This window comes from Varanus komodoensis, unplaced genomic scaffold (genome assembly GCF_004798865.1).
Source record: "Varanus komodoensis strain SLA01 unplaced genomic scaffold, ASM479886v1 scaffold3, whole genome shotgun sequence".
NCBI lineage: Eukaryota > Metazoa > Chordata > Lepidosauria > Squamata > Varanidae > Varanus > Varanus komodoensis.
In genome coordinates, this window is record NW_025335761.1 from 66,249,392 (window position 1) to 66,275,618 (window position 26,227).

The 26,227-nt window shown below is 56.9% G+C and overlaps 1 protein-coding gene across 1 annotated transcript in view; it reads left to right on the forward strand.

Annotated features, from left to right (window-relative positions):
• The window catches only part of MDGA2 (MAM domain containing glycosylphosphatidylinositol anchor 2), a 193,508-nt gene that overhangs the window by 109,012 nt on the left and 58,269 nt on the right, over positions 1-26,227 (forward strand). The window contains exon 9 of the mRNA XM_044436278.1: positions 25,660-25,929. Coding sequence (XP_044292213.1) covers positions 25,660-25,929 — 270 coding nt within the window. The remainder of the gene's footprint in view (positions 1-25,659; positions 25,930-26,227) is intronic.

A 26,227-nucleotide genomic window follows, 5' to 3' on the forward strand; every position in this document is an offset into this window, starting at 1 on the left:
AGAGGCCAGAGAAATGTTGGCTTCGCTAACACTCGGTGAGCACGTTCCATAAGCCAGGAGAGTAAGACACTTTCACTCGCTGCAACTGAACAATCTTACATCTGCGGGCTCCAAAGAGGTGTACCCATATCATGAACATGTGCAAGCATGAGTCCAGTACACAGAATAGGAAACCGCCTCTTGTCTGTGCATTGTGGGAGCTGAGCTCTGGCACAACCCAGGGCACCAAAGCAGGGAACCTGCCCGACTGGGGGAGGCCAGACGGGGGAGGCTGCCAAGCCTGACTATGTGTCACATTCTCATTTGTGGTTGCGGTTGCATCGTGGTGCTTCTGCCTGAGAAAAGATCTCCAGGAGGCCTTTCTGTAGCATTCTGGTCGCTCGCTTGGCGAGCATCGGAGGAAGTGCGGAGCATCCACGGAGCTGCTCTCCAGCAGTGTGCATGGGAGGTGTTTCGCCGAGGGAAGGGGTGGGCTTGCCCGTCTGACTTAACATTTTTTTGGGAGGGGGGCTTCTATGAAAAGGCTGCCAGGACTGAGCAGAGCCGCTTAGTAAGACTCTCGGCCGCTTTTTCCAGGGAGCTGTTATGTAAGATTCTGCCTGCGCTGACTCTGTGATAAGCTATAAATAGGGCACAGATATTTCAGAACCCTGTAGCTGGTTCCTCATGCAGGGTATGTATGAGCAGGGAGGGAATCTGCAACTGGAGGCAGGTTGTGCAGGCACTGACGGGATGTGGCCTGCGATTCTGCACACTCCTCCCACGAGCATGGACACAGCGCTCCGGTCCAGCTCCTTTCTCCGCTCGTTTTTCCAGGCTTGGCTTCGGCTGGTCGTGCACTTTGGGGATGTCCCCAGTCTTACTTCCCTTTCACCCCAAACACTGAGACTTACTAAAAGTCTGCATGGACATTTGGAAGCACTGTGTGCACACATGGGTGGAAGCAGAAGGGCAGCCGACACGAGCAGGCCAGAACTGGCGCTTTATGGTGAGACCGCCTGAACCCCGTTATTAACCTGGCCCCTGGGTTTTTCACAAACTGCAGCTTCTGAACACCCTGCAAGGGCAGCCCCATGTCGAGGGCTTTGCAGTAGTCTAGTTTGGAGGTTGCAATTGACTAGGTTACTGAATTTAGGGTATCCCTATTGAGATAGCGATGTCTTTAAATTGTGATGCTGGAGGAGACTCCTGCGAGTCCCTTGGACGCAAGGTGATCAAACCGGTCAGTCCTAGAGGAGATCAACCCTGACTGCTCTTTAGAAGGCCAGATGGTGAAGATGAAGCTCAAATCCTTTGGCCACCTAATGAGAAGGAAGGACTCCCTGGAGAAGAGCCTGATGCTGGGAAGGACCGAAGGTAAAAGAAGAAGGGGGCGGCAGAGGATGAGGGGGCTGGATGGAGTCACTGAAGCAGTCGGTGTGAGCTTAGGTGGACTCCGGGGGATGGTGGAGAGCAGGAAGGCCTGGAGGAATGTTGTCCATGGGGCCAGGCCCGACTTTGTGATTAAACAACAACAACAATGCCTAATAATCCACAATGGACATGTCAGTCAACGCAACACCCAGATACTACAAATGAACTAATCTAATCCAGTGACCTGGCACTAAACGGGAGAGGGAAGAAAGCGTCACGCAGAAGTGGAGCAATGCCCCCCGCAGAGATGAGGGAACCTGTGGATAAATAGCAAAAACAAACAAACACAGAGGGAAAGAGCCATCGCCGTGCCGTGCATATTCTCCGCCGGCTCGTGTCTCACGGTGCATCCTCCTCCTTCCGCCTGGGGTGGCCAAGGCTGCCAGCCCTCCGTCAGGCCGTATGCCCACACTGTCTCCAAGGCCTAGGCCAGAGGTGGCAAACCTGTGCCATGCGTGTCGCCGCGGGCACACAGAGCCCTCTCTGTCGGCACACGAGCCAAGTCACCCCAGCAGCCGAGCATTGGATAACAGCGCGCATAGGGGCCATGCACATGCTCGGAAAGGAGTAGCGGCGCCAGGCAATGACGTCACGAGCCGCGACTCATTAGCCGTGACACATCCGAGCTTTCGCATGGGCGGCCAGTGCGCTGCCAAGGAGATACAGATATTTGCTTGGACTGGCTGCAAGTTGTTTTTTCTAAACTAAAACCTCAGTATTCAGGTTTCATTGCAGTGTTGGCACTTTGGGATAAATAAGTGGGTCTTGGGTTGCATTTTGGGCACTCGGTGCCTAAAGGGTTCGCCATCACTGGCCTAGAAGAGCTTTGCCCGTTGCGCCCTGCGTCCTTTGCCATGCTGATGTCCTAGCATCGATTTCTCGGGATCTTTTCTCGCAAGGATGTTGTGGTGGCCAACACAAGGCAAGCTGAACCCCTGCCCTCCCCTCCCCTCCCCGCCTTCCGCCCAAAGGATGCTTAGGTGAGACATAGGTGGCCAAGGGCCAGCAAACATGCCACAGCAGCAAGACCGACATGCGCGAGAGAGAAGCCAGCAGAAATGGAAGATTCGCTTGCGCTGTTGCATCACACGTACCTTAAACATCCTCTGCCATATTACAGTGCTACTTTGCTATGAAAAATGATGACCAACCACGATTGACTGAGTAATGTTATCCTGGCGATATTCCGCCTATGCTCCTGCCAGGAAGCCGAAGCTTCCCCTCCTCCCCCGCACCAACAGCGCTCTTTCTCTCCGCTGGATCCCAATGGTGAGACACTCACTTTTGGGTGCCCTCAGAGGTCTCTGGCGCTCGGCAGGCCAGACTTTGTGAGCGAACAGCCTGTTTCGTTAGCAGCGATCAGGAAGCCAGCACGGGAAGTGCCCTCGTCTCAAGTTAATATCAGAAACAGGAGGACTATTGATTGGCATCAGCCCCTTGGAGGGCGCTTGTTCTGTGCACAACAGTGAGAAAGCCAGCCTCCTGGACCGATATATAACAATTTAATTAATTGCACCGAATGGGTCACGACTTCCAAATTGATTGGAGAAGCTTCAAAGGTCACAGCTCAGAGGGTCTGCAAACACCCGCTCCTTGACGGGGAGAAGTAGTCATCCTGCGGTTCATTCCTGGGGCCCGGGGCTGCTCCAGCAGGGCGACGGGGCAGTTCAGGCCCTGCAGGTGCTGACCGGGCAGGGGCCGCACAGAGCAAAGTGGTGACGGCCCCCCAGTGCGGAGGACCTGCCATCAGCATCGGGTGTACAAGTGAGCACAGCGACCGGGTTGGGAAAAGCAGCAGAGGCCGTGCATGTAGATGCGCTCATTTCCAGAGTGGAGCTCCATATGCCCAGATGCTCCCCTGAAGCTGAGCTTCCGGTGCCGCAGCTCAGAGGAAGGAAGTGCGCAACTGTGCGCTGGGTGCTCAGTTTCTGAAGTGTGTACCTGCATGCTTACATCCCCCGAACTGACTGAAGTGTGACAATGCAGATTGATTTCAAAATGCACATTTCTAAAATGTGCTTTTTTCCCCAACAAACACAGTTTATGAATCTAAGTGTAAGATCTGGAGTACGCCTTTCATGATATGAAACCAAATTCTCTTGCTCCATTCCTTCATGGCAGCTCCATACATTTGGCAAGGGACCGAGTCGGTGCTGGAGGAGCAGCTAAAATGCGCGCGTTCGCACAAGAAATGCCTCATGTTGAGCAAAGACTTAGCTGCGGAGAAGAACAGTGTCTGGTCAGTGGGTCATAGAAATCGCAGAAGTAGGGTGGGGAAAAGGTTATTTACCTAATTTCAGGTTCAAGCCAACATGGGAATTACAAATCAATTATACTTTGTGTTTTACCCATATCCATTTTTTCCAATCAAAGTGCAAGCAAACATGTTTATATTAGATAAAGTACATTAAAAGTGCATTATATTTTTATTTTTATTTTTTATTTATTAAAACATTTTTATGCCGCCCCATTCGCCGAAGCCTCGGGGCGGCTTACAACAAAAATATTAAGAACACTGCATCCCAAACTGTGCATGACATATAAGGCAAAAGACTGTGGTGGGAGAAAAGCGCATGAAAAGATTATGACTATTCTTAGGGACGTTTTTAAATTTCCAAGTTAAGGGCAGAAAAAAGAAGAAACAGAGAAATGGAAACAGGCTGATCTCTTCATCCCTGAGATGAAGGGGAGGCAGAGTACAAAACTAATGAGATGATGCCAAGCAGGGGGTGCTCAGAGCAGCAGATAGTCTCATGCCCTCAGGATGGCCCAGAAACAGGACCCCCAATCTACCTGTGGGTTCCAGGTGGGGGAGCACGCAGGCAGAGTTCATAGGACCGTAGACGTTATGGTTGGAAGGGGCCGAAGGCCCTGGGGTCCAGCTCCTGCTGGTGCAGGACTCCCAGTTCAGCCATCCGGCTCAGCCATCCCTCCCTGGGGGCTTGGTACTGGGGCAGAATGGGGCTGCCCCGCCTTGCTCACCCCCCAGACATCCTGGAGGCAGGGCATCTGCTGCAGAAGGGTAACAGCAGCTGCACCGGAGCTTCGCCGTTGTCTCGAATGGGTCGCGCGGATGAAGGGGGTCGTGGCTCTTGTGTGTGACTCGGAAAAGCAGAGTGCTTTTGGGAACCGGCGCATGAAGAGGGTGCTGAGGAGGGGGGCGGTTGACCCGGTCATTTGATTAAGCTGATGTCTGAGCGGCAGCGTCATTCCATCAGTTGCATGACAAGACAAAGCGTTTCTTCACACGCTGGTTAAGTGACATGTGGAACCGGCCACATGGGACGACTTTTAAACTGGATTAATGGAGGAGTGGTCTGGGAGCAGCCGGGAGCGTGGCAAAGGGGGCCTTCAGGGGCCTTCATGGGGCGGCCTGCCCAGTACATGAACACGTGCCGCTCGTGGGCGGGATGGACCCGCCTGCCTCACTTGCGGCTGGCCACCGCGGGGAGCGCGGAGAGCCTTGGACTGGCAGCCTTCACATTCCTCCTCTTCCTGATGTGTCTGGTCAGTGGTGAACACAGAAACAGAGTGAGTCAGAAGGGGTCTCCTGGGCCATCTAGTCTGACCCCCGGCTCCAGCCGGCTCCGCTCACGACATGCCCACCATGTGCATGTCCAGCCTATCCTTGAACACCCGCACCGATGGGGCCTCCACCACCTCCATGGAAGCCCACTCCACACTCTAGGGGTCCTGACTGTCAGGAAGTGCTTCCTGGCCTCCAACTTGAACCTTGGTTCCTTGAGCTTTGCTCCCTTGGAGTGCGTCCTGCCTTCCTCTGCAGGGGAGAACAGGTCTCTACCCACCTCTGCATGACACCCCCTCATGTACCTATGTCCCCAACACATCCCCTCTGAGTCTTCTCTTCTCCAGGCTGAAAAGACCCCGTTCCCTCAGCCTCGCCTCATACCCCATCCCCTGCAAACCGGCCACCAGCCTTGTGGCCCTTCGCCGCACTGACTCCAACCTGGCTTCATCCTTCCTGTAACGAGGGGCCCAAAACTGAGCACAATACTCCAATTGCGGGCGCACCAGAGTTGTGTAGAGTGGTAGTAATACCTCTCTCGATCTGGAAGCCACACTTCTGGCTATGCAACCAAGGGTGGCGTTCGCCCTCTTGGCCACCGCGTCACACGGCTGGCTCACGTGACCTGCTTCTTGCTGGAGCAGCATCCAGAGTTCGCACCCCAGCATCAGGTGGAAGCCGCTTTCCCCAGACCAGGCTCTGGGGCCCTCTCACACAGCATTGACCGCACTGGCTGGCAGCAGCTCTCTGGGGTGTCAGGAAGAAGCCTTCCCAAATGGTGCCCTTCTGCCCCACCGATGAGCTGGACCCCTCCCCCAAGTCAGAGGCTTTGATTTCGATCTCAGAGATGTGCTCAGGGACTGCATTCTGGCAGCAAGCAGAGCTGAAGGCCAAAGACATGGGCCCAAAATGCACCCCCCCCAAAAAAATCCCAACTTAAAACAACCGGTAAAGCCTTCACTGTCAGCAATTAAGTCTTTGGAGAAGCCTTCAGCCTTTTAGCAGTGAGGGGGGAGCACCCCAAAGCCAGGAGACCCCCAAATGATGGGCAGTTCAAGGGATGGGGTAGAGAGGGGGTGCAGGCAACGTGGCTGCTCATGGATTTGAGGAACTGGATTTGCCCTGCGGGGCCGTGGGTCAAGGTCGACAGCCCTGCGCACGTGTGCAGGCCACACACGGTGGCGCAGAATTAGGGTCGTGTTGAAGGACCTATTCAAAAGGGAGGCCACACCTGTGACGGGTCGCGCCTGTGCTTCCAGCACCATCTGGGTGTCCCCCACCCACCCCACCGCACGTCTCCTTGGCAATGGCAGGCATGGATCCGCAAAGCCTTGCTCTGCCCACCTCCAGAGGAGGGGAAGACAGTCTGGCGGAACAGATGAGTTCCGCTGGCTGCGAAAACAAACGCGCGGAAGCGTGCAAACAAAGCCGGGGCCGGCTGCCACGCCGTCTCCGGCACATGGGCAGCTCTGCTCGGTGCCACGAATGCTGAAAGGAGGGAGCCCCTTCCCCCTCCAGCCGTTGTCTGGCATCGTCGGCACTGCATTCGCTGGCAAGGAGGACATGTCAACAGCGCCTGTGTTGACAAGCTGCAAGGAGCGGAGACTGGAGAAATCAAGAACGGGACCGAAGGGCGGATGTAAGGAGGGAGCCCGTGCACCTGAGCCGGCCGTGGGTGGTGCGGCACATCAGACATCCTTCAGAGTGACAGGGAGAGAGGCCGAGCTTGCCCATTTCTCTGCTAACTGGGCAGCCCCCGTGGGAGACTGCTTGGCTAGCTGCACCTTTGGGTGGAACGAGGAGGGCCCTTCCAAGCCCCTTGGCGATATGGAACCGCCGAGGTCGACCACCTTTGGCAGGACCACTGCGACATAAAGAGAAGCCCCTCCAAATTTCTGGCCAGCTTCTGAGAAGCCAGCTGGGGACGGGGTTGTGGGGGCTGCAGTCTGCTCGGAAGCTTCCTTGGGAATGGTGCGGCGATTTTCTTGATCTCCGTAGCCGAAGGAGCAAGTTCGGGAGCATGTGAGCTCATCTTGAAGGAACCAGATGTGCTCAGGTGTGCGTTGGGAGCCCAAGCTGAAGCAACGTGGTTCTTGCACGAGGCCAGGGGGCCGGGCGCAGTTCTAATGCCCCTTCCCTGGTGAAGCAGCGGCCCTCTGTTGATCGATGTGTGCAATGCACACGTGCCTATTAAGTTCTCTCATTCCTCCCTCTGAACGTTGCGCCCCTTAATTGCAAGCTCGCAGCCTACCAAAAGGAGCAAAGCTGCGTTATGCGGCCTGTGTAAATATAACTTTCTGCAGCTTTCCGACTGCGGCATCTTTCTGTGCGGAAGCCGCGCCCAACGAGCTCTCCAAACAAATCTCCAATTTCCAAGCTCCAGACTGCTAATCCCTCGCTCATGCCCTTTCATACAAGCTCAAACAGCTTTGTTTTGGAAAATTGCTAATTAGCGGCTGATCCCTTCTTAGCCATATTATGTAGCTTGATTGCAAGAGCCGATCTCATAAGTTTCTGTCTCTGGGGAGCGTGCAGGAGTGGAGTCGAGTCCTTCATGCATCTTCCTCTGGAATGCCCCTGGATAGCTTGGTTTCATTAAAGGAGGTAATTAGCAGCTTACGGCGACTCCAAAGGGCCATCTTGATTTCTGTTTTCAATCAAGCACACTTGTTCGCCAGCACACACGCCCCCTTACCTAATGGATAATCACTCCCGGTCCAGGTCCGACGGGGTGCCGTTCTTCTTCTAGGTCAAAATGTGCTTCTGCTTCGCAAAACTCCGACTCCTTCTCCAGAGCGTTCCTTGGAGAAATCCGCGTGAAGTGGCAGAGCGGGGCTGGGCTGCGTTTCTGCACTAGAGCCTTGCGGATTTTCAGACCAACATCAGGAAGTCAGGAAAGGCGTTTTGCTGTGCAAAACCGCAGAGATTTTCTTCTCCCCGAGTCCCGTCTGCCGAAGCGGCAGGACCTGCACTCGACTCTCTCTCTCTCCCCCCCTCCCCCCTCGCTAATCAAACCACCCCTCCTGTAATCGGGGTTTGGGCTGGCCACCCTCATCAACCCTGTGGCGGCGATCCTCTTGCCTCAGCCACACTCACACCTTGCACTGGGTGCAGGGCAGTTCCATTTCGGATCAAGTCTGGGGATGCCTCCCCTCCCTCCGCGTGCAGGAGCAGTTGTTCTGGGCCCAGTCATCCAGGGCGCCAAGGAAAGCCCCTCTCCCCTGGGCTGCAGCTGGATGCCCATCCGTCCCGTCTATGTGGGGGGTGCAGGGTTCGCCCACCGTTGCCACCCGGCACAGTCCGGGCCTCCTCTTTAGCTGCGCCCCGCCAGGGCCAGCCTGACGGCTCTGGCCCAGGAGTGAGAGCCTTTGCCCAGTACGCAGCCGCTGCACAGGGGTAGCATGTCGCCAGCGTGATGGCGCTAACCACTGCGGCACACAGCCCAACTGACTTGCCCAGAACCAGCTTGTCCTCCATGCTGAAGAAAGGCTCCTCTCCCCGCTCCATAAGAAGCTTACGCAGTTGAACAATGGATCGACGTACCATGAAACTCTTTCAGATAAATAGAAACAGAGCGAGTCAGAACGGGCCTCCCGGGCCATCTAGTCTGACCCCCGGCTCCAGCTAGCTCCACTCATGACATGTCTGCCATGTGCATGTCCAGCTGTCCTTGGACACTCACCAGTGGGGCTTCAACCAGCTCCTGTGGAAGCCCATTCCATGCCCTCGGGGTCCTAACTGTCAGAAAGTCCTTCCTGGCATCCGAATTGAAACCTGGTTCCTAGAGCTTGGCTCTGTTGGAGCGCGTCCTGCCTTCCTCTGCAGGGGAAAAAAGGTCATGACCCACCTCTGTGTGGCACCCCCTCTATGTCACTAAGAGGTCCCCTTGGAGTCTCCTCTCCTCCAGGCTGAAGAGACCCAGCTCCCTCAGTCTCGCCCCATACAGCTTTCCCTGCAATCCGGCCACCATTCTAGTGGCCCTTCACTGCACCGATTCCAACCTGAAAAATGTAACTCCCCATTCCTGCAGCTGAGCACTGTGGAGCGTGACCCGGTCCCTGTGTTTCTATCCTCCCCAGTCCTGGACTCGCTCGCTGGGCCTGCCATTTCCCATAAAGAGAGCCGGTGTCCCTCCTTGAACAGGCTCCCCGTTGCTCTCCATGGGACCAGCCCAGCAGGGGCCCTGCCTGAAAGGGACTTGCAGCAGGAGTCGTAATGGGTTGCGTCATGCAGGGTCAGGTTGTTGGCTGGGTTAGTCCAATGTTGCCCCCATTGGCCCAGTTCACACCTATTGCTCAGCCTTGATGTGATCCTGGCTTCTGGGCAATGGGGTTCAGTCACCCACACTCAGAGGTTGAACATGGCTTGTGTGCAGGTTCTCATGGAAGCAGGGTTGCAGGCAAACCCTGGGCTGGCCGTGTTGTTCGAACCCAGCTATGCTAACAAGTCGCAGCTTCTTAACGAGCAACCACGCTTGAAGAGAAGCCAGGGCCCGCATGCCGTTCACCGTGGTTTGCTCTTTCGGTTCGGTTCAGGGAACACGCTAATCCCCATTTCCACGGTGGCAGCAACCCGTGTCAACCGCACGTCACGCTTGCCTTGAGTGCTGACTATCACGCTGTCCAAGCCCAGTCAGGACTCGCCTCTAGAAGCAGATCGTGGGTTGTTCGGCACCTCGAAGCCAACCGGGTCAGACGAGCCTCCAACATGGGGATGGCCGGGGATACCCTAGGCGTGCCCTGCGCCTGCCCACAGACACACTCAAAGCCCTCTTCGCACCTCATAGGTCACTACGAGCAGGAAAATGCATTCTCCGAAAAGGCTTGCCAATTGATGCAGATTTTGACGAGAAGAAAGTTTGCAATAGTGCAACTTCAAATGTGCATTGCAAGGAATATTTTGTATAATGTCCATTAGTTTTGTGCCATTTCCCCATTCCTACAAACTGAGTGGAGATCTCCGCCACAGTCACCAAGGGAGGAGTGTCAAGCCGGGAGCTGGTGTCTGGAAGACCTGGGGGAACGGGACCCCGATCCGTGGCACACCCCTCGATTGCACTGGGGTCCTCCTATGAGGAGGGGGCGCATGATCTGCCATTGACCGCTGGGCCTGAGGAGTGGAAGAGGGCGCATGAATTATGGCGCATGAGAGCGAAGGCTCCTCTAGGGATGAGGACTGACCAGTGGAGGCAAATGCTTTGCGGAAAGGGCGAGATTCGAACTTGGAAGGAAGGGGGAGAGTGAAGAGGGTTCGGGGAAGGGGATCCGCAACCTGCCCCTTCCTGCCGGCAGCCTGACAAACCAGGGTAGCCCTTCGCTTCCCGGCCTAGGTGCCAGCTACAAGATGAAAAGGGGGCGGAGGGCGGGGGTCCTCGTCTGGATTTTTCAGCCTGCTGGCGGGAAGGGGGCTCACACTCCATCCACGTTTTACGTGCAGTTCAGTTTTCTTAGCGGCAGCCTTGGAAGCGATTGCAGGATTCCAAACATGGGCATTAGCACCACGCGGTGTGACAGAACGCGAAAGGAACTGAGAACGGCAGAGGGAAATATCCTTCTTCAGTAACCTTGAAATTCAATTTGAGAGAGAAAAAGGGGGCTTGATAAAAATGAATGAGCAGCTTAGATGGAAGCAGACCAGTGGAGAAGAAAGGAGCGGGGGAAGGATCCTGGAATGGGAGATGCATTTGTGTGGAGTGTTTGAATCATAAAAAGCAGCCCTGTTCTCTGGCCGAAAAGGAAGAAAAGAGACTCTTTTACAAGGCATGGGGTTTCATGAAATCCGAATACAGGCGAGCAGCTATAAAATGCAGGAAAATAAATTCACCCCCTGCGTGTGTGCGATGGAGGTCCAGTTCTCCCAGACACAGCCGTCCCCGAATCCAAGTAGTGGTGGGCCCTTGGACAGAATGCATTCATGGGGCTGCGGGCAAGGAATGGGGTGGCGTTCAAGATGCTCCGTGCAGGAGGAGGCTGCGGGCAGGAAGAGAGAGGATCTGTGGGGTCCTCTGGAGAAGGGAGAGGCTCCACAGGCAGGGGAGAGTTCAGTCTCTCAGAGGGAGCAGGGCTGGAGGGAGCAGGGGCTGGGGCTGGGTGGATGCCGAGCAAACATTGCGGTTCCAGGGTGCCAGCAGGGTAAGAGTCGCTTCCACAGCCTCATTAAAAGCCTATGTTGTTTTCAAGGGGCATGGAGCCTTCGGGTACGTGAATCGACCGAACATAGAAGCGGAGCGAGCCAGAAGGGCCTCCCGGGACATCTAGTCTGAGCCCCTGCTCCAGCCAGCTCTGCTCATGACATGCCCGCCATGTGCATGTCCAGCCTATCCTTGGACACCTGCACCAATGGGGCCTCAACCACCTCCCGTGGGAGCCCATTCCACACCCTCGGGGTCCCAACTGTCAGGAAGTGCTTCCTGGCATCCAAATGGAACCTTGGTTCCTTGAGCTTAGCTCTGTTGGAGCACGTCCTGCCTTCCTCTGCAGGGGAGAACAGGTCTCTCCCCACCTCCGTGTGACACCCCCTCACATACCTGCGTGTCGCCAACAGATCCCCCCTGAGTCTCCTCTTCTCCAGGCTGAAGAGACCCGGTTCCCTCAGTCTCGCCTCGTACGGCATCCGGCCACCAACCATGTGGCCCTTCGCTGCCAGCTCCCCAAAGTCGCCTGCCTTCCATCTCGATGCTTGTCCTGACTCAAGTCTGTATCCAATGGGGAACTTTGCCCTGTGTGTGTGCGGGGGGGGGGGGGGGGTTTGTGCATCACTAGGTTTGGTGTGTATTTTTCCCAGCGCATGTCTCAACAGGGCCCATCCTGGAACCAAGTATGTTTCCTCCCTCCCTCACCGGTCGCAGCGTCTCTTCCAAAAGGGCACATCTTTAAAGCGCGTTGCTGAGTGGCTCATGGGCTCCAACATTCTTCCCTTTGGCCCTTGCAACTCAGGAAGGGCTCGACTTGGATGGCGGGTGTCGTCTGAGTCAGAGTGGGTCCACCCTGGAGAGGGTTGTGCAGCCCCTTCGCAGGCGACCCTGCGGCTGGTGGTCCCCACAGGTGCAACGCAGCCTGCTTGCATTTCTCCTACATGCTCTGGAGGACGCGACATCGGGCACTTGGGCGTTGACTGAGCAGGGGCCCCGGGGCCCCGGGGGGGTGGCCCACTTGGCGCTGCCCTCCAGCTCAGCCAAAGAATGCTAGATTAAGAACGAAATGTGGAAGAGGCTGGCCTGCCCCTCCTGCAAGAAGGAAGGGAATCGCCCACCTCGCCCTCGCCTGGCACTGCTCGTGGGGGTCCAGCATTCCTCTGGAATGCCCCCCCCCGGCCCCCCAGCACAACTGGCCGCATCGCCAGCAAGAGGACTCTCACCAGAGCAGCGGTGGGCACAGCCTCCCCTGCTCCGCTCTCCGCCCCAGGATGTGTCCAGGGCTCACTGAGGATCTGCTGGTTCCGCCCAAAGCTTCGCTGCAGCCGGCTCCAAAGTTGCCTTTGAATGCAGACCTTGAAACACGTGTGGTGCTGTGCATTTGTCAAAAGTTGGCCTTTTCCAAGCAGTGCAAGCACTCGGCCAGCAGGGTGAACGGGGTGGGCTCAGAAGGCCCCCCTCTTAAGCTGAGCCGCCCCGAGGCTTTGTTGTGATGGGGGTGGCATATAAATGTTGTAAGTAAGTAAAGGACTGCGCCCCTCGTGCCAGCTGCGTTCGGCACACTCCCATCACAGGCAGCCGAGAGCTCGGGGTGCAAGGAGCCACTGGGTCATCCTTACGGTGTCATTACGGCATTTCACGGCAGTGGGCCGATTCCAGCGTCGGCTGCTGGTGCAGGGGAGTGCCAGTGATCACAGCCGCGTTCTAATTAAGAAAATAAAAGCATCTGATCGGCACGCTGTACAACATCTTTGCTACTGCTGGTAAACATAACGGGGACATGGCACTCAGCAGAGCTTTGGGGCAGTATAGAAAAGCGCTACATGAATTAAACAAAGAAATAAAATGCAAAGTGAGCACCGCAAATATCTTAGGGATGCTCCCTGTCTGTCTGAATCTGGATGCGTGGATGACAGCAAGATGCATGCGCAGGCCTTCTGAGCAGCACACCTGCGCATGAACACATCCAGCTAGGAGGCTCTTTTGACGGCAGGTCTGCTTGCAATGAATGAGGCAGTGATTGTCGAGTGCGGTGTGCTGCTTGGATTGGTTTAAAGAGAGGGACGTTGACCCCTCGGGGCCAGGAAGCCCTGTCTAGCTTTCCGTCGGGTAGGAAGATGCCAGTGAAGTTCCAATGCCTTTTTCCAGGCAGTGCAGTGCTAGCTGAACCACCAACACCCCAATTTTTTGCAGATCACAGAATAGCAGAGCTGGAAGGGGCCAGAAGGCCATCGGGTCCCAACCCCCTGCTGTTGCAGGACACCAGGTCACACCATCCCACTCAGAGGGCTGCCCAGTTTCCCCTTGGATGTCTCCAGTGTGGGAGAGCCCCCCACCTCTCCAGGCAGCTGGTTCCACTGCCGTATTGCTCTGACAGGGAGGAAACTTTTCCTGATGTCCAGCCTGAATCTGGGTTGCCGCAACTTGACTTGATTATTCTGTGTCCTACATTCTGGCATTAGCAAGAAGAGATCTTGACCTTCCTCTGTGTGACAGCCTTTGAGGTCCTTATAGAGGGATACCAAGTCCCCCCTCAGTCTTGTCTTCTCAAGGCTGAACATGCCCAGTTCTCTCTGTCTTCCTCACAGGGCTGCGTTTCCAAACCCTGGATCTTTTTTGTCATCCTCCACTGGACCCTTTCTAATGTTCCTGCATCTTTCTTAAATCTTGGTGCCCAGAACTGGACACAGGACTCCAGGTGAGGTCTGACCAGTGAGCAGTATAGAGGAACTACTCCTTCTCGTGATTTGGAAGCAATACTTCTGTTACTGCATCCCACCACCTCTCCAGAAAACTGGTTCCACCGTCGTATTGTCCTGACAGTGAGGAACCTTTTCCTGATGTCCAGCCTGAATCCGGGTTGTCGCAACTTGATTGTTCCGTGTCCTACCCTCTGGGATCAAGGAGGTACCCCATGGTTGCCCCATTCTTTTCCGAAACAAGCAGAAGGCAGTTTGGCATTCCTTGGTGGGTGGAAACATCGGCGCTCACTGACGAATGAACCTCCCCATGTCTGAGAAAGGCCCGTGGTGGTCTTCCAGCCAACCTGCGATCCCCTCCTGCTTTTGTCAATCACGATGATTCTGTTTGCCACCCCAGCTTTTGTCGGCATCCATGGACAGCCGTCGTCCAGAGAGCAGGTTGCCCCTGGCCTGGCCCTGTCCGTCCATGCGGGCTCCCCGAGCCTCCACCCACTGCCCCCTCCTGCCCCCTGCTCGTGTCGCCACTCCTTGCAAAGAGCTCTTTAACAGAAGCAGAAACAGGGAGAGCCTCGCAAGGGGACTCTGACTCCGCAGACGTGATGAGGCTCGGATGGCCTTCGTGTCTTATGAACCTCGCGTGCATGTGCCACATTAGGAAGAATCATTTGCAGGTAAAATCTACAACCCCAGACTATTCTAATTTGCTCGAAATTGGGCTTAAGTGGCTGTCTCTCACTTGCGCATTATCTAAATTACTAGCAAATTGCTCTGTTGGCTTTCATTACGAAGGACATGCGGTCACCCACGGCTTGCCGCGCCCTGCCTGAATCCGCTTTTGTGGCTCCACTGCTGCTCGACTCACGCTTGCCCACGCACCCGGCCCCTCGGGATGGCCGTTCCCGGTCTGGACTGCAGTGCTGCGGTTACCGCACGGTGGCGATTCAAACCTCGAAGTGGTGTGGCTCCCCTTATGACATCGCCTCTTTTGGTACGCGGTCCCCAACTGGGGCCGGCCAGTCGCATCTGGGGATGCCCCTGCAGGCATCGGGGCCTCCGCAAAACTCAGGCGCACCAAAGTTCTCTGGACGCCACCGCAAGGGGCATCCCGATTCCCTTCTGTGGCCTTTGCATCATTCTCTTCACATTTCCATGCGCAGTTCTTCTGAATGTGTGCATGAATTGTGCGCGCCTTTGAAGTGCACATTCCCACTGGCTAAGCCTCATTTGTGAGCATTTCTCAAAAGCACACCTTTATTTCCTGTGCATTTTCAAATGCACATGTGTGATCCAGTGCATCTTTTCCTCTCGTCATCTTGCAAGCTCAGAAACAGAGAGGCTCTGACCGCAGACTGTGGCGGGGTTTGGCAGGGGCTGAACGGGTAAACCCTCATCATCATCATCATCATCCTCATCACCGTCACCATCACCATCTCTATACTGCCCCACATCCAACACTCTTGGGTATCCCTCCACCATGAGCAAGGGAATGCGGCAGCAGCCCCCCGTCTCCCATTCCGTGCCCATTCTTCAGGGAATTCACTGCCTCGTGAAGCTGTGGCAGTCACGGCTCAGGGGGGCTGAAAAGGGGAGGGGGGGCATCCATGGGGGAGGAGCGGCCGTCAGTCTCTCTCCAGCAAAGCACCTCCATGGAGCCGAAGGACCAGTTGCAAGAAGAACAGCACCTCCAGGGGCCCGGGGAGAAGCAGGATTCTACCTTCGCAATGGACGTGCTGGTGGGGATGATGGGAATTGCATCTAATGCTTCTGGAGGGTGCCGGGCTCTGGGCAGCTGGCCCAGAGAGGCTTTGCTCAGGTCCGGCTGGCGTAACGTTCTTACCTTGCTGGTGAATTTGGGGGTGAGAGAAATGCCGGGCGTGCTCGGCATGGGGGCCTTTGCCGCCCCCAGCGCAGCGCTGTGCAAGGCTGTGCGCTTTTGCACACTGGCACGCGGGCAAACAGGTGGGGCCTCCCTTGCTGGAACGTGCGTGTGTCCTCAACAGGCACTGCTGCCATGTGGCCGAAAGGGACGGTCTCCGAAGGACGGGGGGGGGGTGTCCCACGGAACGGGAAGCAGGCCGATCCCGGCGATGCAAGCCCCATTGCGAACCTGGAACCCGAGCAGCTGGAGGGGGCGATCCGGGGTCTGCTGCGTCCACAGTCCATGCTCCGAACATGCATCTGCCTGGGCGAGGGAGGGGGCGCATTTCCTCTAGCCCGGCCTTAAAAAGCCAAGCAAACCTTCCATTATCAATTGTAAATCCAGCTCGGTGATGACATTTCCAAAGAGCGTCACTCGAGGTGGAAGGAGGATGCGAGGGAGCAGGTGAGCCGGATGCACCCTGAAACTCCTGCCGAGAAGCCGACATTTCCTGAGGTCTTTCAGCAGAAATAGGAAAAGTGCCAGAGGAGGAGCTTTAATGAGTGTGCAAAGGCCTGACCTGGATACGGCAGGTTAAGCGAAATGTCACTGCTGTTTGCTTGCCGCTGAAAGGCCAGAGTGCTCCCAAGAAAATAAGTCTGGTGCGGGGGGGGGGGGCAGGAGCTTGAGGGTAGCGGTGGGAGAAGCACGTCACTATTTTTCAGCCTTTAACTCCCACTGATTTCAATTTGCGGGGGTCGCTTAAGCAAGCCGGAGCCGGGCGCTGCTTTCCAGCCGCACGGACGCATTCCTTTGCTCCCCAAGTGCTGGCCGCATCCTTCCCACGTGCACGAGGATGGCCAGGCACAGCCTCACAGCAGTGCCAGGCATCCGTGCGCCAAAATCCAGGACTGAATGGCTTCACATGCGCTGCGGCTGTCGTAACCACCAGGGTCGCTGCCTGTGCTTTGCCCCCAGCTGGGCATGAAGCACTGCCCCTGTTCTGCCTCCCTTTTCTGTCCTGCCTGATAAACCAAATTTGTTGGGGGGCTTGGGAAAGCAGGGCTCTTAGGTGGCTCGGTGCTGTTGTTAGTCGCGAAGTCGCGCCTGACCCATCACAACCCCATGGACAACACTCCTCCAAGCCCCCGTCCTCCATCGTCCCTCGGAATCCACCTAAGCTCACACCCGCCACCCCAGTGGCTCCATCCAGCCACCTCATCGTGCCCTCAATCGTTCCCAGCAACAGGCTCTTCTCCAGGGAGTCCTTCCTTCTCATTAGGTGGCCAAAGTATTTGAGCTTCATCTTCGGGATCTGGCCTTCTAAAGAGCAGTCAGGGTTGATCTCCTCTAGGACTGACCTTGCCTTGGTTGCCTTGCGGTCCAAGGGACTCACAGGAGTCTCCTCCAGCACCACAGTTCAGAGGCCTCAATCCTTTTCCGCTCAGCCTTCCTTATGGTCCAGCTTTCACAGCCATACAATGCAACTGGGAAAACCATCACCTTGACTATACGTGCTTTTGTTGGCAGGGTGAGGTCTCTGCTTTTTAGTATGCTGTCTAGATTTGCCATAGCTTTCCTCCCCAGGAGCAAGCGTCTTTTAATTTCTTGGCTGCAGTCCCCGTATGCAGTGATCTTGGAGCCAAGGAAAATAAAATCTGTCACTACCTCCATTTCTTCCCCATCTATTTGCGAGGAAGTGAGAGGACTGGATGCCATGGTCTTAGTTTTCTTAATGTTGATTTTCAAGCCAACTTTTGCGCTCTCCTCCTTCACCCGCATCAAGAGGCTCTTTAGTTCCTCTTCACTTTCTGCCATGAGAGTGGCATCATCTGCATATCTGAGGTTATTTCTTCCGGAAATCTTAATTCCAACTGGTGATTCATCCAGCCCCGCCTTTCTCATCATGTGCTCTGCATATAAATTAAATAGACAGGGCGACAGTATACAGCCTTGCCGAACTCCTTTCTCAATTTTGAACCAATCAGTGGTTCCATGTCCAGTTCTCACTGTTGCTTCTTGACCCGCAAATATTTTTTTCAAGAGACAAATAAGATGGTCTGGTACCCCCATCTCGTTAAGAACTTGCCACAATTTGTTGTGATCCACACAAACAAAGGCTTTAGCATAGTCAGTGAAGCAGAAGTAGATGTTTTTCTGGAACTCCCTCGCTTTCTCCATGATCCAGCGTATGTTGGCAATTTGATCTCTAGTTCCTCTCCCTCTTCGAAATCCTGCCTGTACTTCTGGTAGTTCTCGGTCCACATACTGCTGGAGCCTAGCTTGTAGGATTTTGAGCATAACTTTGCTAGCATGTGAAATGAGTGCAATGGTGCAGTAGTTTGAACATTCTTTGGCACTGCCCTTCTTTGGGATCGGAATGTAAACTGACCTTTTCCAATCCTGTGGCCACTGTTGAGTTTTCCAAATTTGCTGGCATATTGAGTGTAGCACTTTTACTGCATCATCTTTTAAGATTTTGAATAGCTCAGCTGGAATGCTATCACCTCCACTAGCTTTGTTGTTGCTCAGACTTCCTAAGGCCCATTTAACTTCACATTCCAGGATGTCTGGCTCAAGGTCAGTGACCACCCCATCGTGGTTATCAGGGACATTAAGCTCTTTCTTGTATAGTTCGCCTGTGTAATCTTGCCACCTGTTCTTAATCTCTTCTGCCTGTTAGGTGCCTGCCATTTTGGTCCTTTATCATGCCCATCTTTGCATGAAATGTTCCCTTCATATCTCCAATTTTCTTGAAGAGATCTCTGGTCCTCCCTCTTCTATTGTTTTCTTTTTTTCTTTGCACTGTTCATTTAAGAAGGCATTCTTATCTCTTCTAGCTATTCTCTGGAATTTTGCATTCAATTGTTTGTATCTTTCTCTTTCTCCCTTGCCTTTTGCTTGCCTTCTTTCCTCAGCTATTTGTAAAGCTTCCTCAGACAGCCATTTTGCTTTCTTGCATTTCTTTTTCTTTGGGATGGTTTTAGTTGCTGCCTCTTGTACAATGTTGTGAACCTCCGTCCATAGTTCTTCAGGCACTATGAAGGCTACTCCATTTCTTCTGAGGGATTCTTGCCCGCAGTAGTATACCTGATGGTCATCTGAATTAAATTCACCCATTCCTGTCCATTTCAGTTCGCTGATTCCTAAGAGGTCAATGTTCAGTCTTGTCATCTCTTGTTTGACCACATCCAGCTTGCCTGGATTCATGGATCTTACATTCCAGGTTCCTATGGAGTATAGATCTTTGCAGCATCGGACTCTCCTTTCACCACCAGATACATCCGCAACGGAGTGTCCTTTTGGCTTTGACCCAGTCGCTTCATTCTTTCTGGTGCTACTAGTACTAGCCCTCTGCTCTTCCCCAGTAGCACATTGGACACCTTCCGACCTGAGGGGCACATCTTCAGGCGTCATATCTTTCTGCCTTTTGGTACTGTCCATGGGTTTTCATGGCAAAGGCACTGGAGTGGGTTGCCATTTCCTCCTCTGGTGGATCACGTTTTGTCAGAGCTCCCTGCTATGACCTGTCTGTCTTGGGTGGCCCTGCACGGCAGAGCTCATAGCTTCATTGAGCTACGCAAGCCCCTTCGCCACGGCAAGGCAGTGATCCATGAAGGCATTGTGCTATTTGGAGATGCCTGTGGAGCCAGTCTCCGGGGTCCAGGCCCAACCAAGAAGCCAGCGGTATCCCGGGGGCTGTGAGGGCAGATGCCCAGGCTGGTTTCAATGGGAGACAGGGCCTGGCACCGGGGGGTCTTTCAGGGGCACTGACCAAGGTCTCCTCATTTTCCTCACCCCATCCCAGCCAGAGTATTGGGCTGCCTCTTATTCTGGCCCAGTGGGAGAGCCAAAGACGCTGCCTCGCCCTCGCCACCGGCCCCCCGGCCAAGACATGGGCCATGGCAGCCATGGAAGAGCAGGGCTGGAAGGGGCAGAGGGCCACCAGGTCCAGCCCCTGCTTGGTGCACGACTCCCCGCTGCACCGTCCCTCTCAAATGACTGTCCAGCTGCCCCTTGAATTCCCCCAGTGTGGGAGAGCCCCCCACCTCCGTGGGCAACGGATTCCATCGCCGTCCTGCTCCAGCAATCAGGAAGCGCTTCCTGATGTCCAGCCGGAACTCAAATCGGGATGGGCACGTGGGCAGGGCTTGGAGCTTCAAGCCCCTTTCATTGAGTCACTACAAAAGAAGGTTCCTAAATCGCAAGCGGAGCTCACCCATTGACTTCAGAGGTTTTTGTCTGGACTGCACCCTTTGGGGTCTGGGGTCTGTGATGTCAGAGCAGCTTACTCGGGGCCAGAGAGAAAATGCAGCACGGGCTTTGCCGGATGATCCGGAAGATCCCAAGGGGGGGGGGGGGGGGATGTGACCGCAGCTTTCTTTAAGGTTGCTTCAGGGACGTCTGCGGACAAATGCAGCTGTTGATCCAAGGAGACCCACTGGCAGCGGCGCGCAAAGTGAGCACGGGATGCGGGATCCCGTGTGTTTTGGGAATCCAGTGGGAGCTTTGCATCCCATCTTTTGCAGGGCTGCGGGTTCTGTCGTGATTCCCCCGGCCCCTGAGTGTCATTGGCAGGAACGGGCTGCAGCCGGCTACACGCTTGGGGACGTTTTCTGCCACTGCAGCTGCGTGTGGACTTGATTCCCAGCCCCGGAGCCATGAGGATGGCCAGGAAGGAGCTCAGGGGGGTCTGTTTTGCTGCTTGCAAACTTTGCTGCATAAGTTCAGTTTCCTGTAAGGGAAGATCCATCAGAAATGGTCACACAGACGGGAGAAAGGAGGTCGCCTGTCGTTAAGACAGTCTGCACAAAATACAGAGAAGGCTTCATCTCCAATGTGACTTTCCACAGCCTGGTACCTTCCAGATCTATTGGAGTGCAAGTCCCACAATCCCCAGCCAGCATAGCTGGGGATTATGGGACTTGCTGCTCAACACACTCAAAAGCACGGAAGCCCATTCTAGGGACTGAAGTGGATTGAATCACACTGAGAAATGCAAGAATTTTTTTAGCCAATGTGTTTGTGGCCGCAAGTTGTTTTGCAAGCAAGCAACCACCCACCTCTGTTTTATGAAATACGGTTTTATTTTGGATTGCACCCGCTACAAGGACGTGCTGGGTTGCTCGACGTAACGCCCGGAGGCCTATGGGCCGCCCAGTCCAGCAGCCCGGAATCCACCCCGTCCTCTTCTGAAGCCCTCCTAAGCTGTGGCCATGGCCACCTCCCCTGGAAGCGAATTCCACAGTTCCACGCAGAAATCCGTACCTGCTCCGCGAGAACTATTTCCTGTTGGCGGCTCGCCTCTTCCATCTGCCACCTTCCTGGGTGACCCTGGATTCCAGCCCATTTTCTCCACCCCGTCATAACTTTATGCTGCTCCATCACACGCGCTCTTACTCAGATTTTTCCTGAGCTGAAGAGCCCAAATGTTGCGACCTCTCCTTACGAGTGTGGGGGTTGCTGCAGCCCCTTCCTCATTTAGGCTGCTGTTTTGCACAGTGCGGGGGCCAGAAAGGCAAACAGTATTCCAGCGGTTGCAAACCGAAGTTGCGCGTGGGCATCATGATACCGGCACGGTGTCATTTCCATTCACCTTTTCACAACAGCTGCACCCTGGGCCAACACGCCTCGTTCTGGTGCCTGCTCTCCCAGCTCGAAGAAATCCCTTTGGAGCATCTCGCAGTCTATTTTTGCTTTACGCACCCTGAACAGTTTCGTGCCATCAGCCAACCTGGCCACCTGGCCGCTTGCCGCTGGCTCCAGAAACCCTCCACCTTGTAATGTGTGAGCACCCGTGATTTGTCTGGGATGAAGGACACAGGATTGTTGCCATCTTCTGTAGCAGGAGAGCCTTCCATGGATCTAAAGGCGCGGCCCTCCCTCTCCCACGCGGTCTTCTCCTCTCTGGGCCGCCCAGGCCGCGTCCCTTCCACCCTCCCTCTGAATCCCCGGCTCGCTTCCCAGGGAGCTGCTGAAGGGGGCCTGAGCGGTCCCCTTCCAGGCTGCAGTGGGAGCCGCTGTGGCAGGAGATCCCTCACGTGGCAGCTCCCAAACGAATGCTGAGCCACAGCGCGTCGGTGGAGCGTATTTTCCCTGAGCGAGCCACATTTTCCTTGCAGAAGCTCTCTGGGTCCAGACACCCCAAGTCCCGGCACCTGGGACTGGAAGGTGAGCTTTCAGGGAGGGCAGGGCAGCATTGGGCACCGTGGATGAGTGGGGTTAGGCTGGCTTGGGACCCGCCCCACCCCCCGTGCCAGATTTGGTCCTTGCTCATTTATGGCATCTTCCGCAGATGGACTTTTTTGTGTGTCAAGGCGGGCCAGGGTGCGCGCTCCTGCCAGCGACGTGAAATGGTACAGCCCTCCCTCTTGTAGCCGCTGCACCGCACCAGCCGCCTCTCCTGCATGTTCCTTGGATTCTTGGAGGTCAGGAACCGATATGTCAGGATGCCTTCCGTGTGCAGCGTCTGGAAACTGCCAGGGAATTCCACCTCCACTTGGCCCTCATCCTTTCATCTCCCCCCCTCCCCTCCCCTCTGCCCACGCAGCCCATATGGCACACATCCATCTCCTTTGGCTCAGCTGCATTTGCAGTCGGATTTCTGGATCACGCTTGCTTGCTTGCTTGCTTGCTTGCTTGCTTGCTTCCTTGCTTGCCTGCTTGCTTCCTTGCTTGCCTCCGCTGCCGTCGGCCCTTGCAGAGAATGCGAAGTGCGATGATTTCACTGGCGCCGAGTGATGCATTGCTATTTCTGCACAGCACGCCTTGGCTATGCAAACGACCTCATCCAAAATATGAAGTATGGTGCAATAATGCATAAAACATTGGCCCCGGAGTCGGTTATTTTGAAGAGCGATAAATTATGCAGGCTTCATGGAACTTTAAAGAAGTCTGTCACTGTGGCAAATCACGGTCCCCCAGGAGCTGCTAACATAACCCCCCACCTTATGATTTGTGACTATTTCAGCAAATAAAAGTTCCAAATTCACTCAAAACAGCCTTGATCTATCTCTCTGTTTGCAAATGGCCCAGTGACTGACAGCTTATTCTGAAAGAGACAAGGTGCCAAGGCAGGACAAGCAGCCCTGCGCAGGGAGACGCTCTGGTGGCGGGGGGAGCTGGGACCCTCTTGCAGCCTGCAGGCCAAGCTCTGTGTCCAAGACGCCGTCGGGGCCGAAGGCAAAGGGGCCAAAGCACCAGAGCTGCCGCAGGATTGCAGCTCACAGCAGCCAAACACAAGGTCACCAGCGTCCTCCCGATTCCCCCTCAAAGCTCCTTCGGGCTGGAGTCCTCCTGGGACCGCGAGGGGGCTTCCACCTTTCCCGTGAAATCCGTGCAGGTTTCTGCGTGTACTTTTCCTGGCAGGCGCACCCGTGGCACGTGTTCTCCTCCCATTATTAGGGTCTGCTTGTGCACCGTCAGACATGCTGGACGATCCAGTGCTCGGGGAGGGGCAGGGGAAGGGCACCCGCCTTCGCAGGGCTGCAGGCGCAAGACGTCTTGGGCTGGGAGAGTGAAAAGCAACTGGGAGCGGCTCCTTGCCCGTTCCGGACGGCCGCACTCCCTTGGAAAGTTGGGGCCTAGCCTGGGCGCCCTTGACCCGTCCCTGTCGCCGGGGCCCCGAGGGGCCACTAGCTTGTCGTGCCTTCTGCCATTCCTGATCGGCCTCCAGCCAAGCCTGCCCTGGGCAGGGACAGCCGGCTTGCGCGAGCCAGCGCGGCTGCGCTCCATGAGGGGCGGCCCCTCAGGCTGCTGCGGAAGCGGAGCCCGTGTGTGACATGGCAGCTCAGCCGTGGCCAGGATCGGTCCCTTCGCAGCCGGCGGCTCCTCAGCTGACGGGACTCCGCGGGCTATCCTGGCTCACCTGAGATGTTAATCTCAGTGTATTACTTCCAAATCACAAGAAGTAGCAGTTCCTCTATACTCCTCCCTAGCCAGACCCCACCTGGAGTCCTGGGTCCGGTTCTGGGCACCAAGATTTAAGAACAATGCAGAAAAATTAGAAAGGGTCCAGCGGAGGGCAACAAAAATGATCCAGGGTTTGGAAACTCTGCATTATGGGGAGAGACTGAGAGAACTAGGCATGTTCAGCCTTGAGAAGACTGAGGGGGGACATGAGATCTCTCTGTAAGACCCTCAAAGGCTGCCACAAAGAGGGAGGTCAAGATCTCTTCTTGCTGATGCCGGAGTGCAGGACACGGAATAATCAAGTCAAGTTGCGACAACCCAGATTCAGACTGGACATCAGGAAGAGCTTCCTCGCGGTCAGAGCGATACGGCAGTGGGACCGGCTGCCTGGAGAGGTGGGGGCTCTCCCACACTGGAGACATTCAAGGTGAAATAGGCAGCCACCTGAGTGGGGTGGTGTGACGTGGTGTCCTGCAACAGCAGGGGGTGGACTGGATGGCCTTCTGGCCCCCTCCAGCTGTGCCGTTCTCTGATTCTATGACTGTATAAGCTCTGAGCAACCCGGGACTCGGATGCCCCCGGGAGCACCTCCTCCCTTACCCCTTGCCCAGTCACAGAGGTCATCGAAGCCCAGCTGGAGCCCACCAGGAGACGAGCCGCCCGTGGACGGGTCTGGTGGCCCCTTTTCGCTGGGAGGCCGGCCAGCGTGGGCACGGCGCAGCTTTTGGTGCCTCGCTGCTGATCGCGGCTGCTCCCGTGGCTCGCTTCTTCCTAGCGCGGCTCTTGTCCGCGTCTCGGCCCCGCTTTTCATCGCTCATCCCACCTGGGCCTCCTGAAGGCTCCCTTCTCCAAAGGCACCTCCTGCCTGGGGGGCCGTGTGGTCCAGGGCGGGGCCTGCCTTTGTGGTGACCCCTGCTAGCAGCTGCAGGGAGAGAGCTGGTGGGGGCCCCGGGCTGCCCCTCTGGCCCGCTTCGGCTCGGTCTGGCCCCAGCCTGCTGAGAGGGGGCTCGGTGTCCAGCTGCCACTGAGAGAGAAGCGACCCCGTCCTCCAGCTTGTCCACAAGGCCGCCGGGCCCGTTGCTTTTTGGGTCCGGGTGCCTCGTTTTGCCTGGGTGGCCAGAGAGCCCCATTCTGCCCTCCGTGCGGCCGGCTCCCCCTGTGGCGGGCAGGGGGAGAAAAGCGGGGGGGGGGGGAATCCGTCAAGAGGGGCTAAACATAACCCGTGGGAGAAACAAGGGGCAAGAGAGGGAACGCTGATCAGCTGCTCCGGTGGAACCCAGAGGACCCACAGCCCTCGGAGCTGCTGAAATGGCCGAGCCCCCCCACCGTTCAAAGTGGGGGGTTGCGGCTTGGCCGCCGAGGTCCTGGCCTCTCTCTCCGCAGGAGGGCCCCTTCTCCACGGGGGAGGCCCAGCCAGAGGGAGCCGAGCTGGGCCCCCGCCCGCGGGGCTGGCGACTGCGCGCCCCACGGAGGCCGGCGAGCGCCCCGCGCCGCCACGAGGGCGCTCCCGGTGGCTCGGAGGGGGCGGGGGGGGGGAAGGTTGGCCTCGAGGGCGCTGAGGAAGGGCGCCCGTACCTGCCTGGCTGCAGCGTCTGCGGCCGGTGGGCTGAGCGGCGAGCGGGCGCGGGCAGGCCGGCTGCGCCGAAGCACGGCACCCGCGGGGGCTCCGTCGCCCCCATTTTCCCTCCGGCCTTGGGGCGCACGCACCAACTGAGCGATTAATGCGGATGGGTCACCCCAAGGCCTCCCCCTCCAGCCCCAAACCGCCGGGCGGTGCGCCCTTTACGGAGAATGCGGCCCCCTCGGGGGCGCCCTGCCCTGCCCTGCCCTCCTGCCCCCAGCCGATCCCCTCCTGCCCCACGAGCACCTGCAGGCTCGGGGAAAGGCGCCCCCGCCGGAATCCCCTTCAGCCCACGTGGGGGACGCTCCCGTGCGCTTGGCCGTGCGGCGCGGGGCCGGCGTGGATCGAGGACTGCGCGGGTGGCGCGATCCGCAGGACGCCGGCCGGCCATGGCGTGTCCCGCGCAGCTGTGCCGGGCGTGGCCAGGCCCGCGCGCCCCGTGGGGACTCGGCCGGCCGCGGGTGGGCCCAGCACGCTGCTCTCCCGCCCCTGCAGACGCGCCCGCCGTGGAGCCGGCCTTCCTGGAGATCCGGCAGGGCCAGGGCCGCAGCGTCGCCATGAGCTGCCGCGTGCTGCGCGCCTACCCGACGCGCGTGCTGACCTTCGAGTGGCGCCTGGGCGGCAAGCTGCTGCGCACGGGCCAGTTCGACGCGCAGGACTCCACCGAGCTCGTCATCCGCAGCCTCTCCCGCGACAGCTACGGCGCCTACAACTGCAACGTGATCAACGAGGCCGGCGCCGGCCGGTGCAGCTTCCTCGTGACAGGTAGGCCCGCGGGCGCGGGGGGGGCGCGGGTGGGCGGGGCGGGGGGCAGCCCTCCCTTCGCGCGGGGAGCGGGGCTCGGCGCTGCAGGCCTGCCCGGGTGCGGGCCGACCCGGCTCCCTGCACTGCCCCGCACCGGACGCTTGCTCTGCACTCGCGGCCTGCTCTTCGCTCCGCTCGCCTTGGGACTGGGCCCAACCCGGGGGATCGGGGGCGCCCCGCCCCCGCCGAGGGCTGCCCGTGGGGCGTGCGGGGCGCCCGGGCCGCTCCTCTCCCGGCGCACCTGGGCCGCGCTACGCGC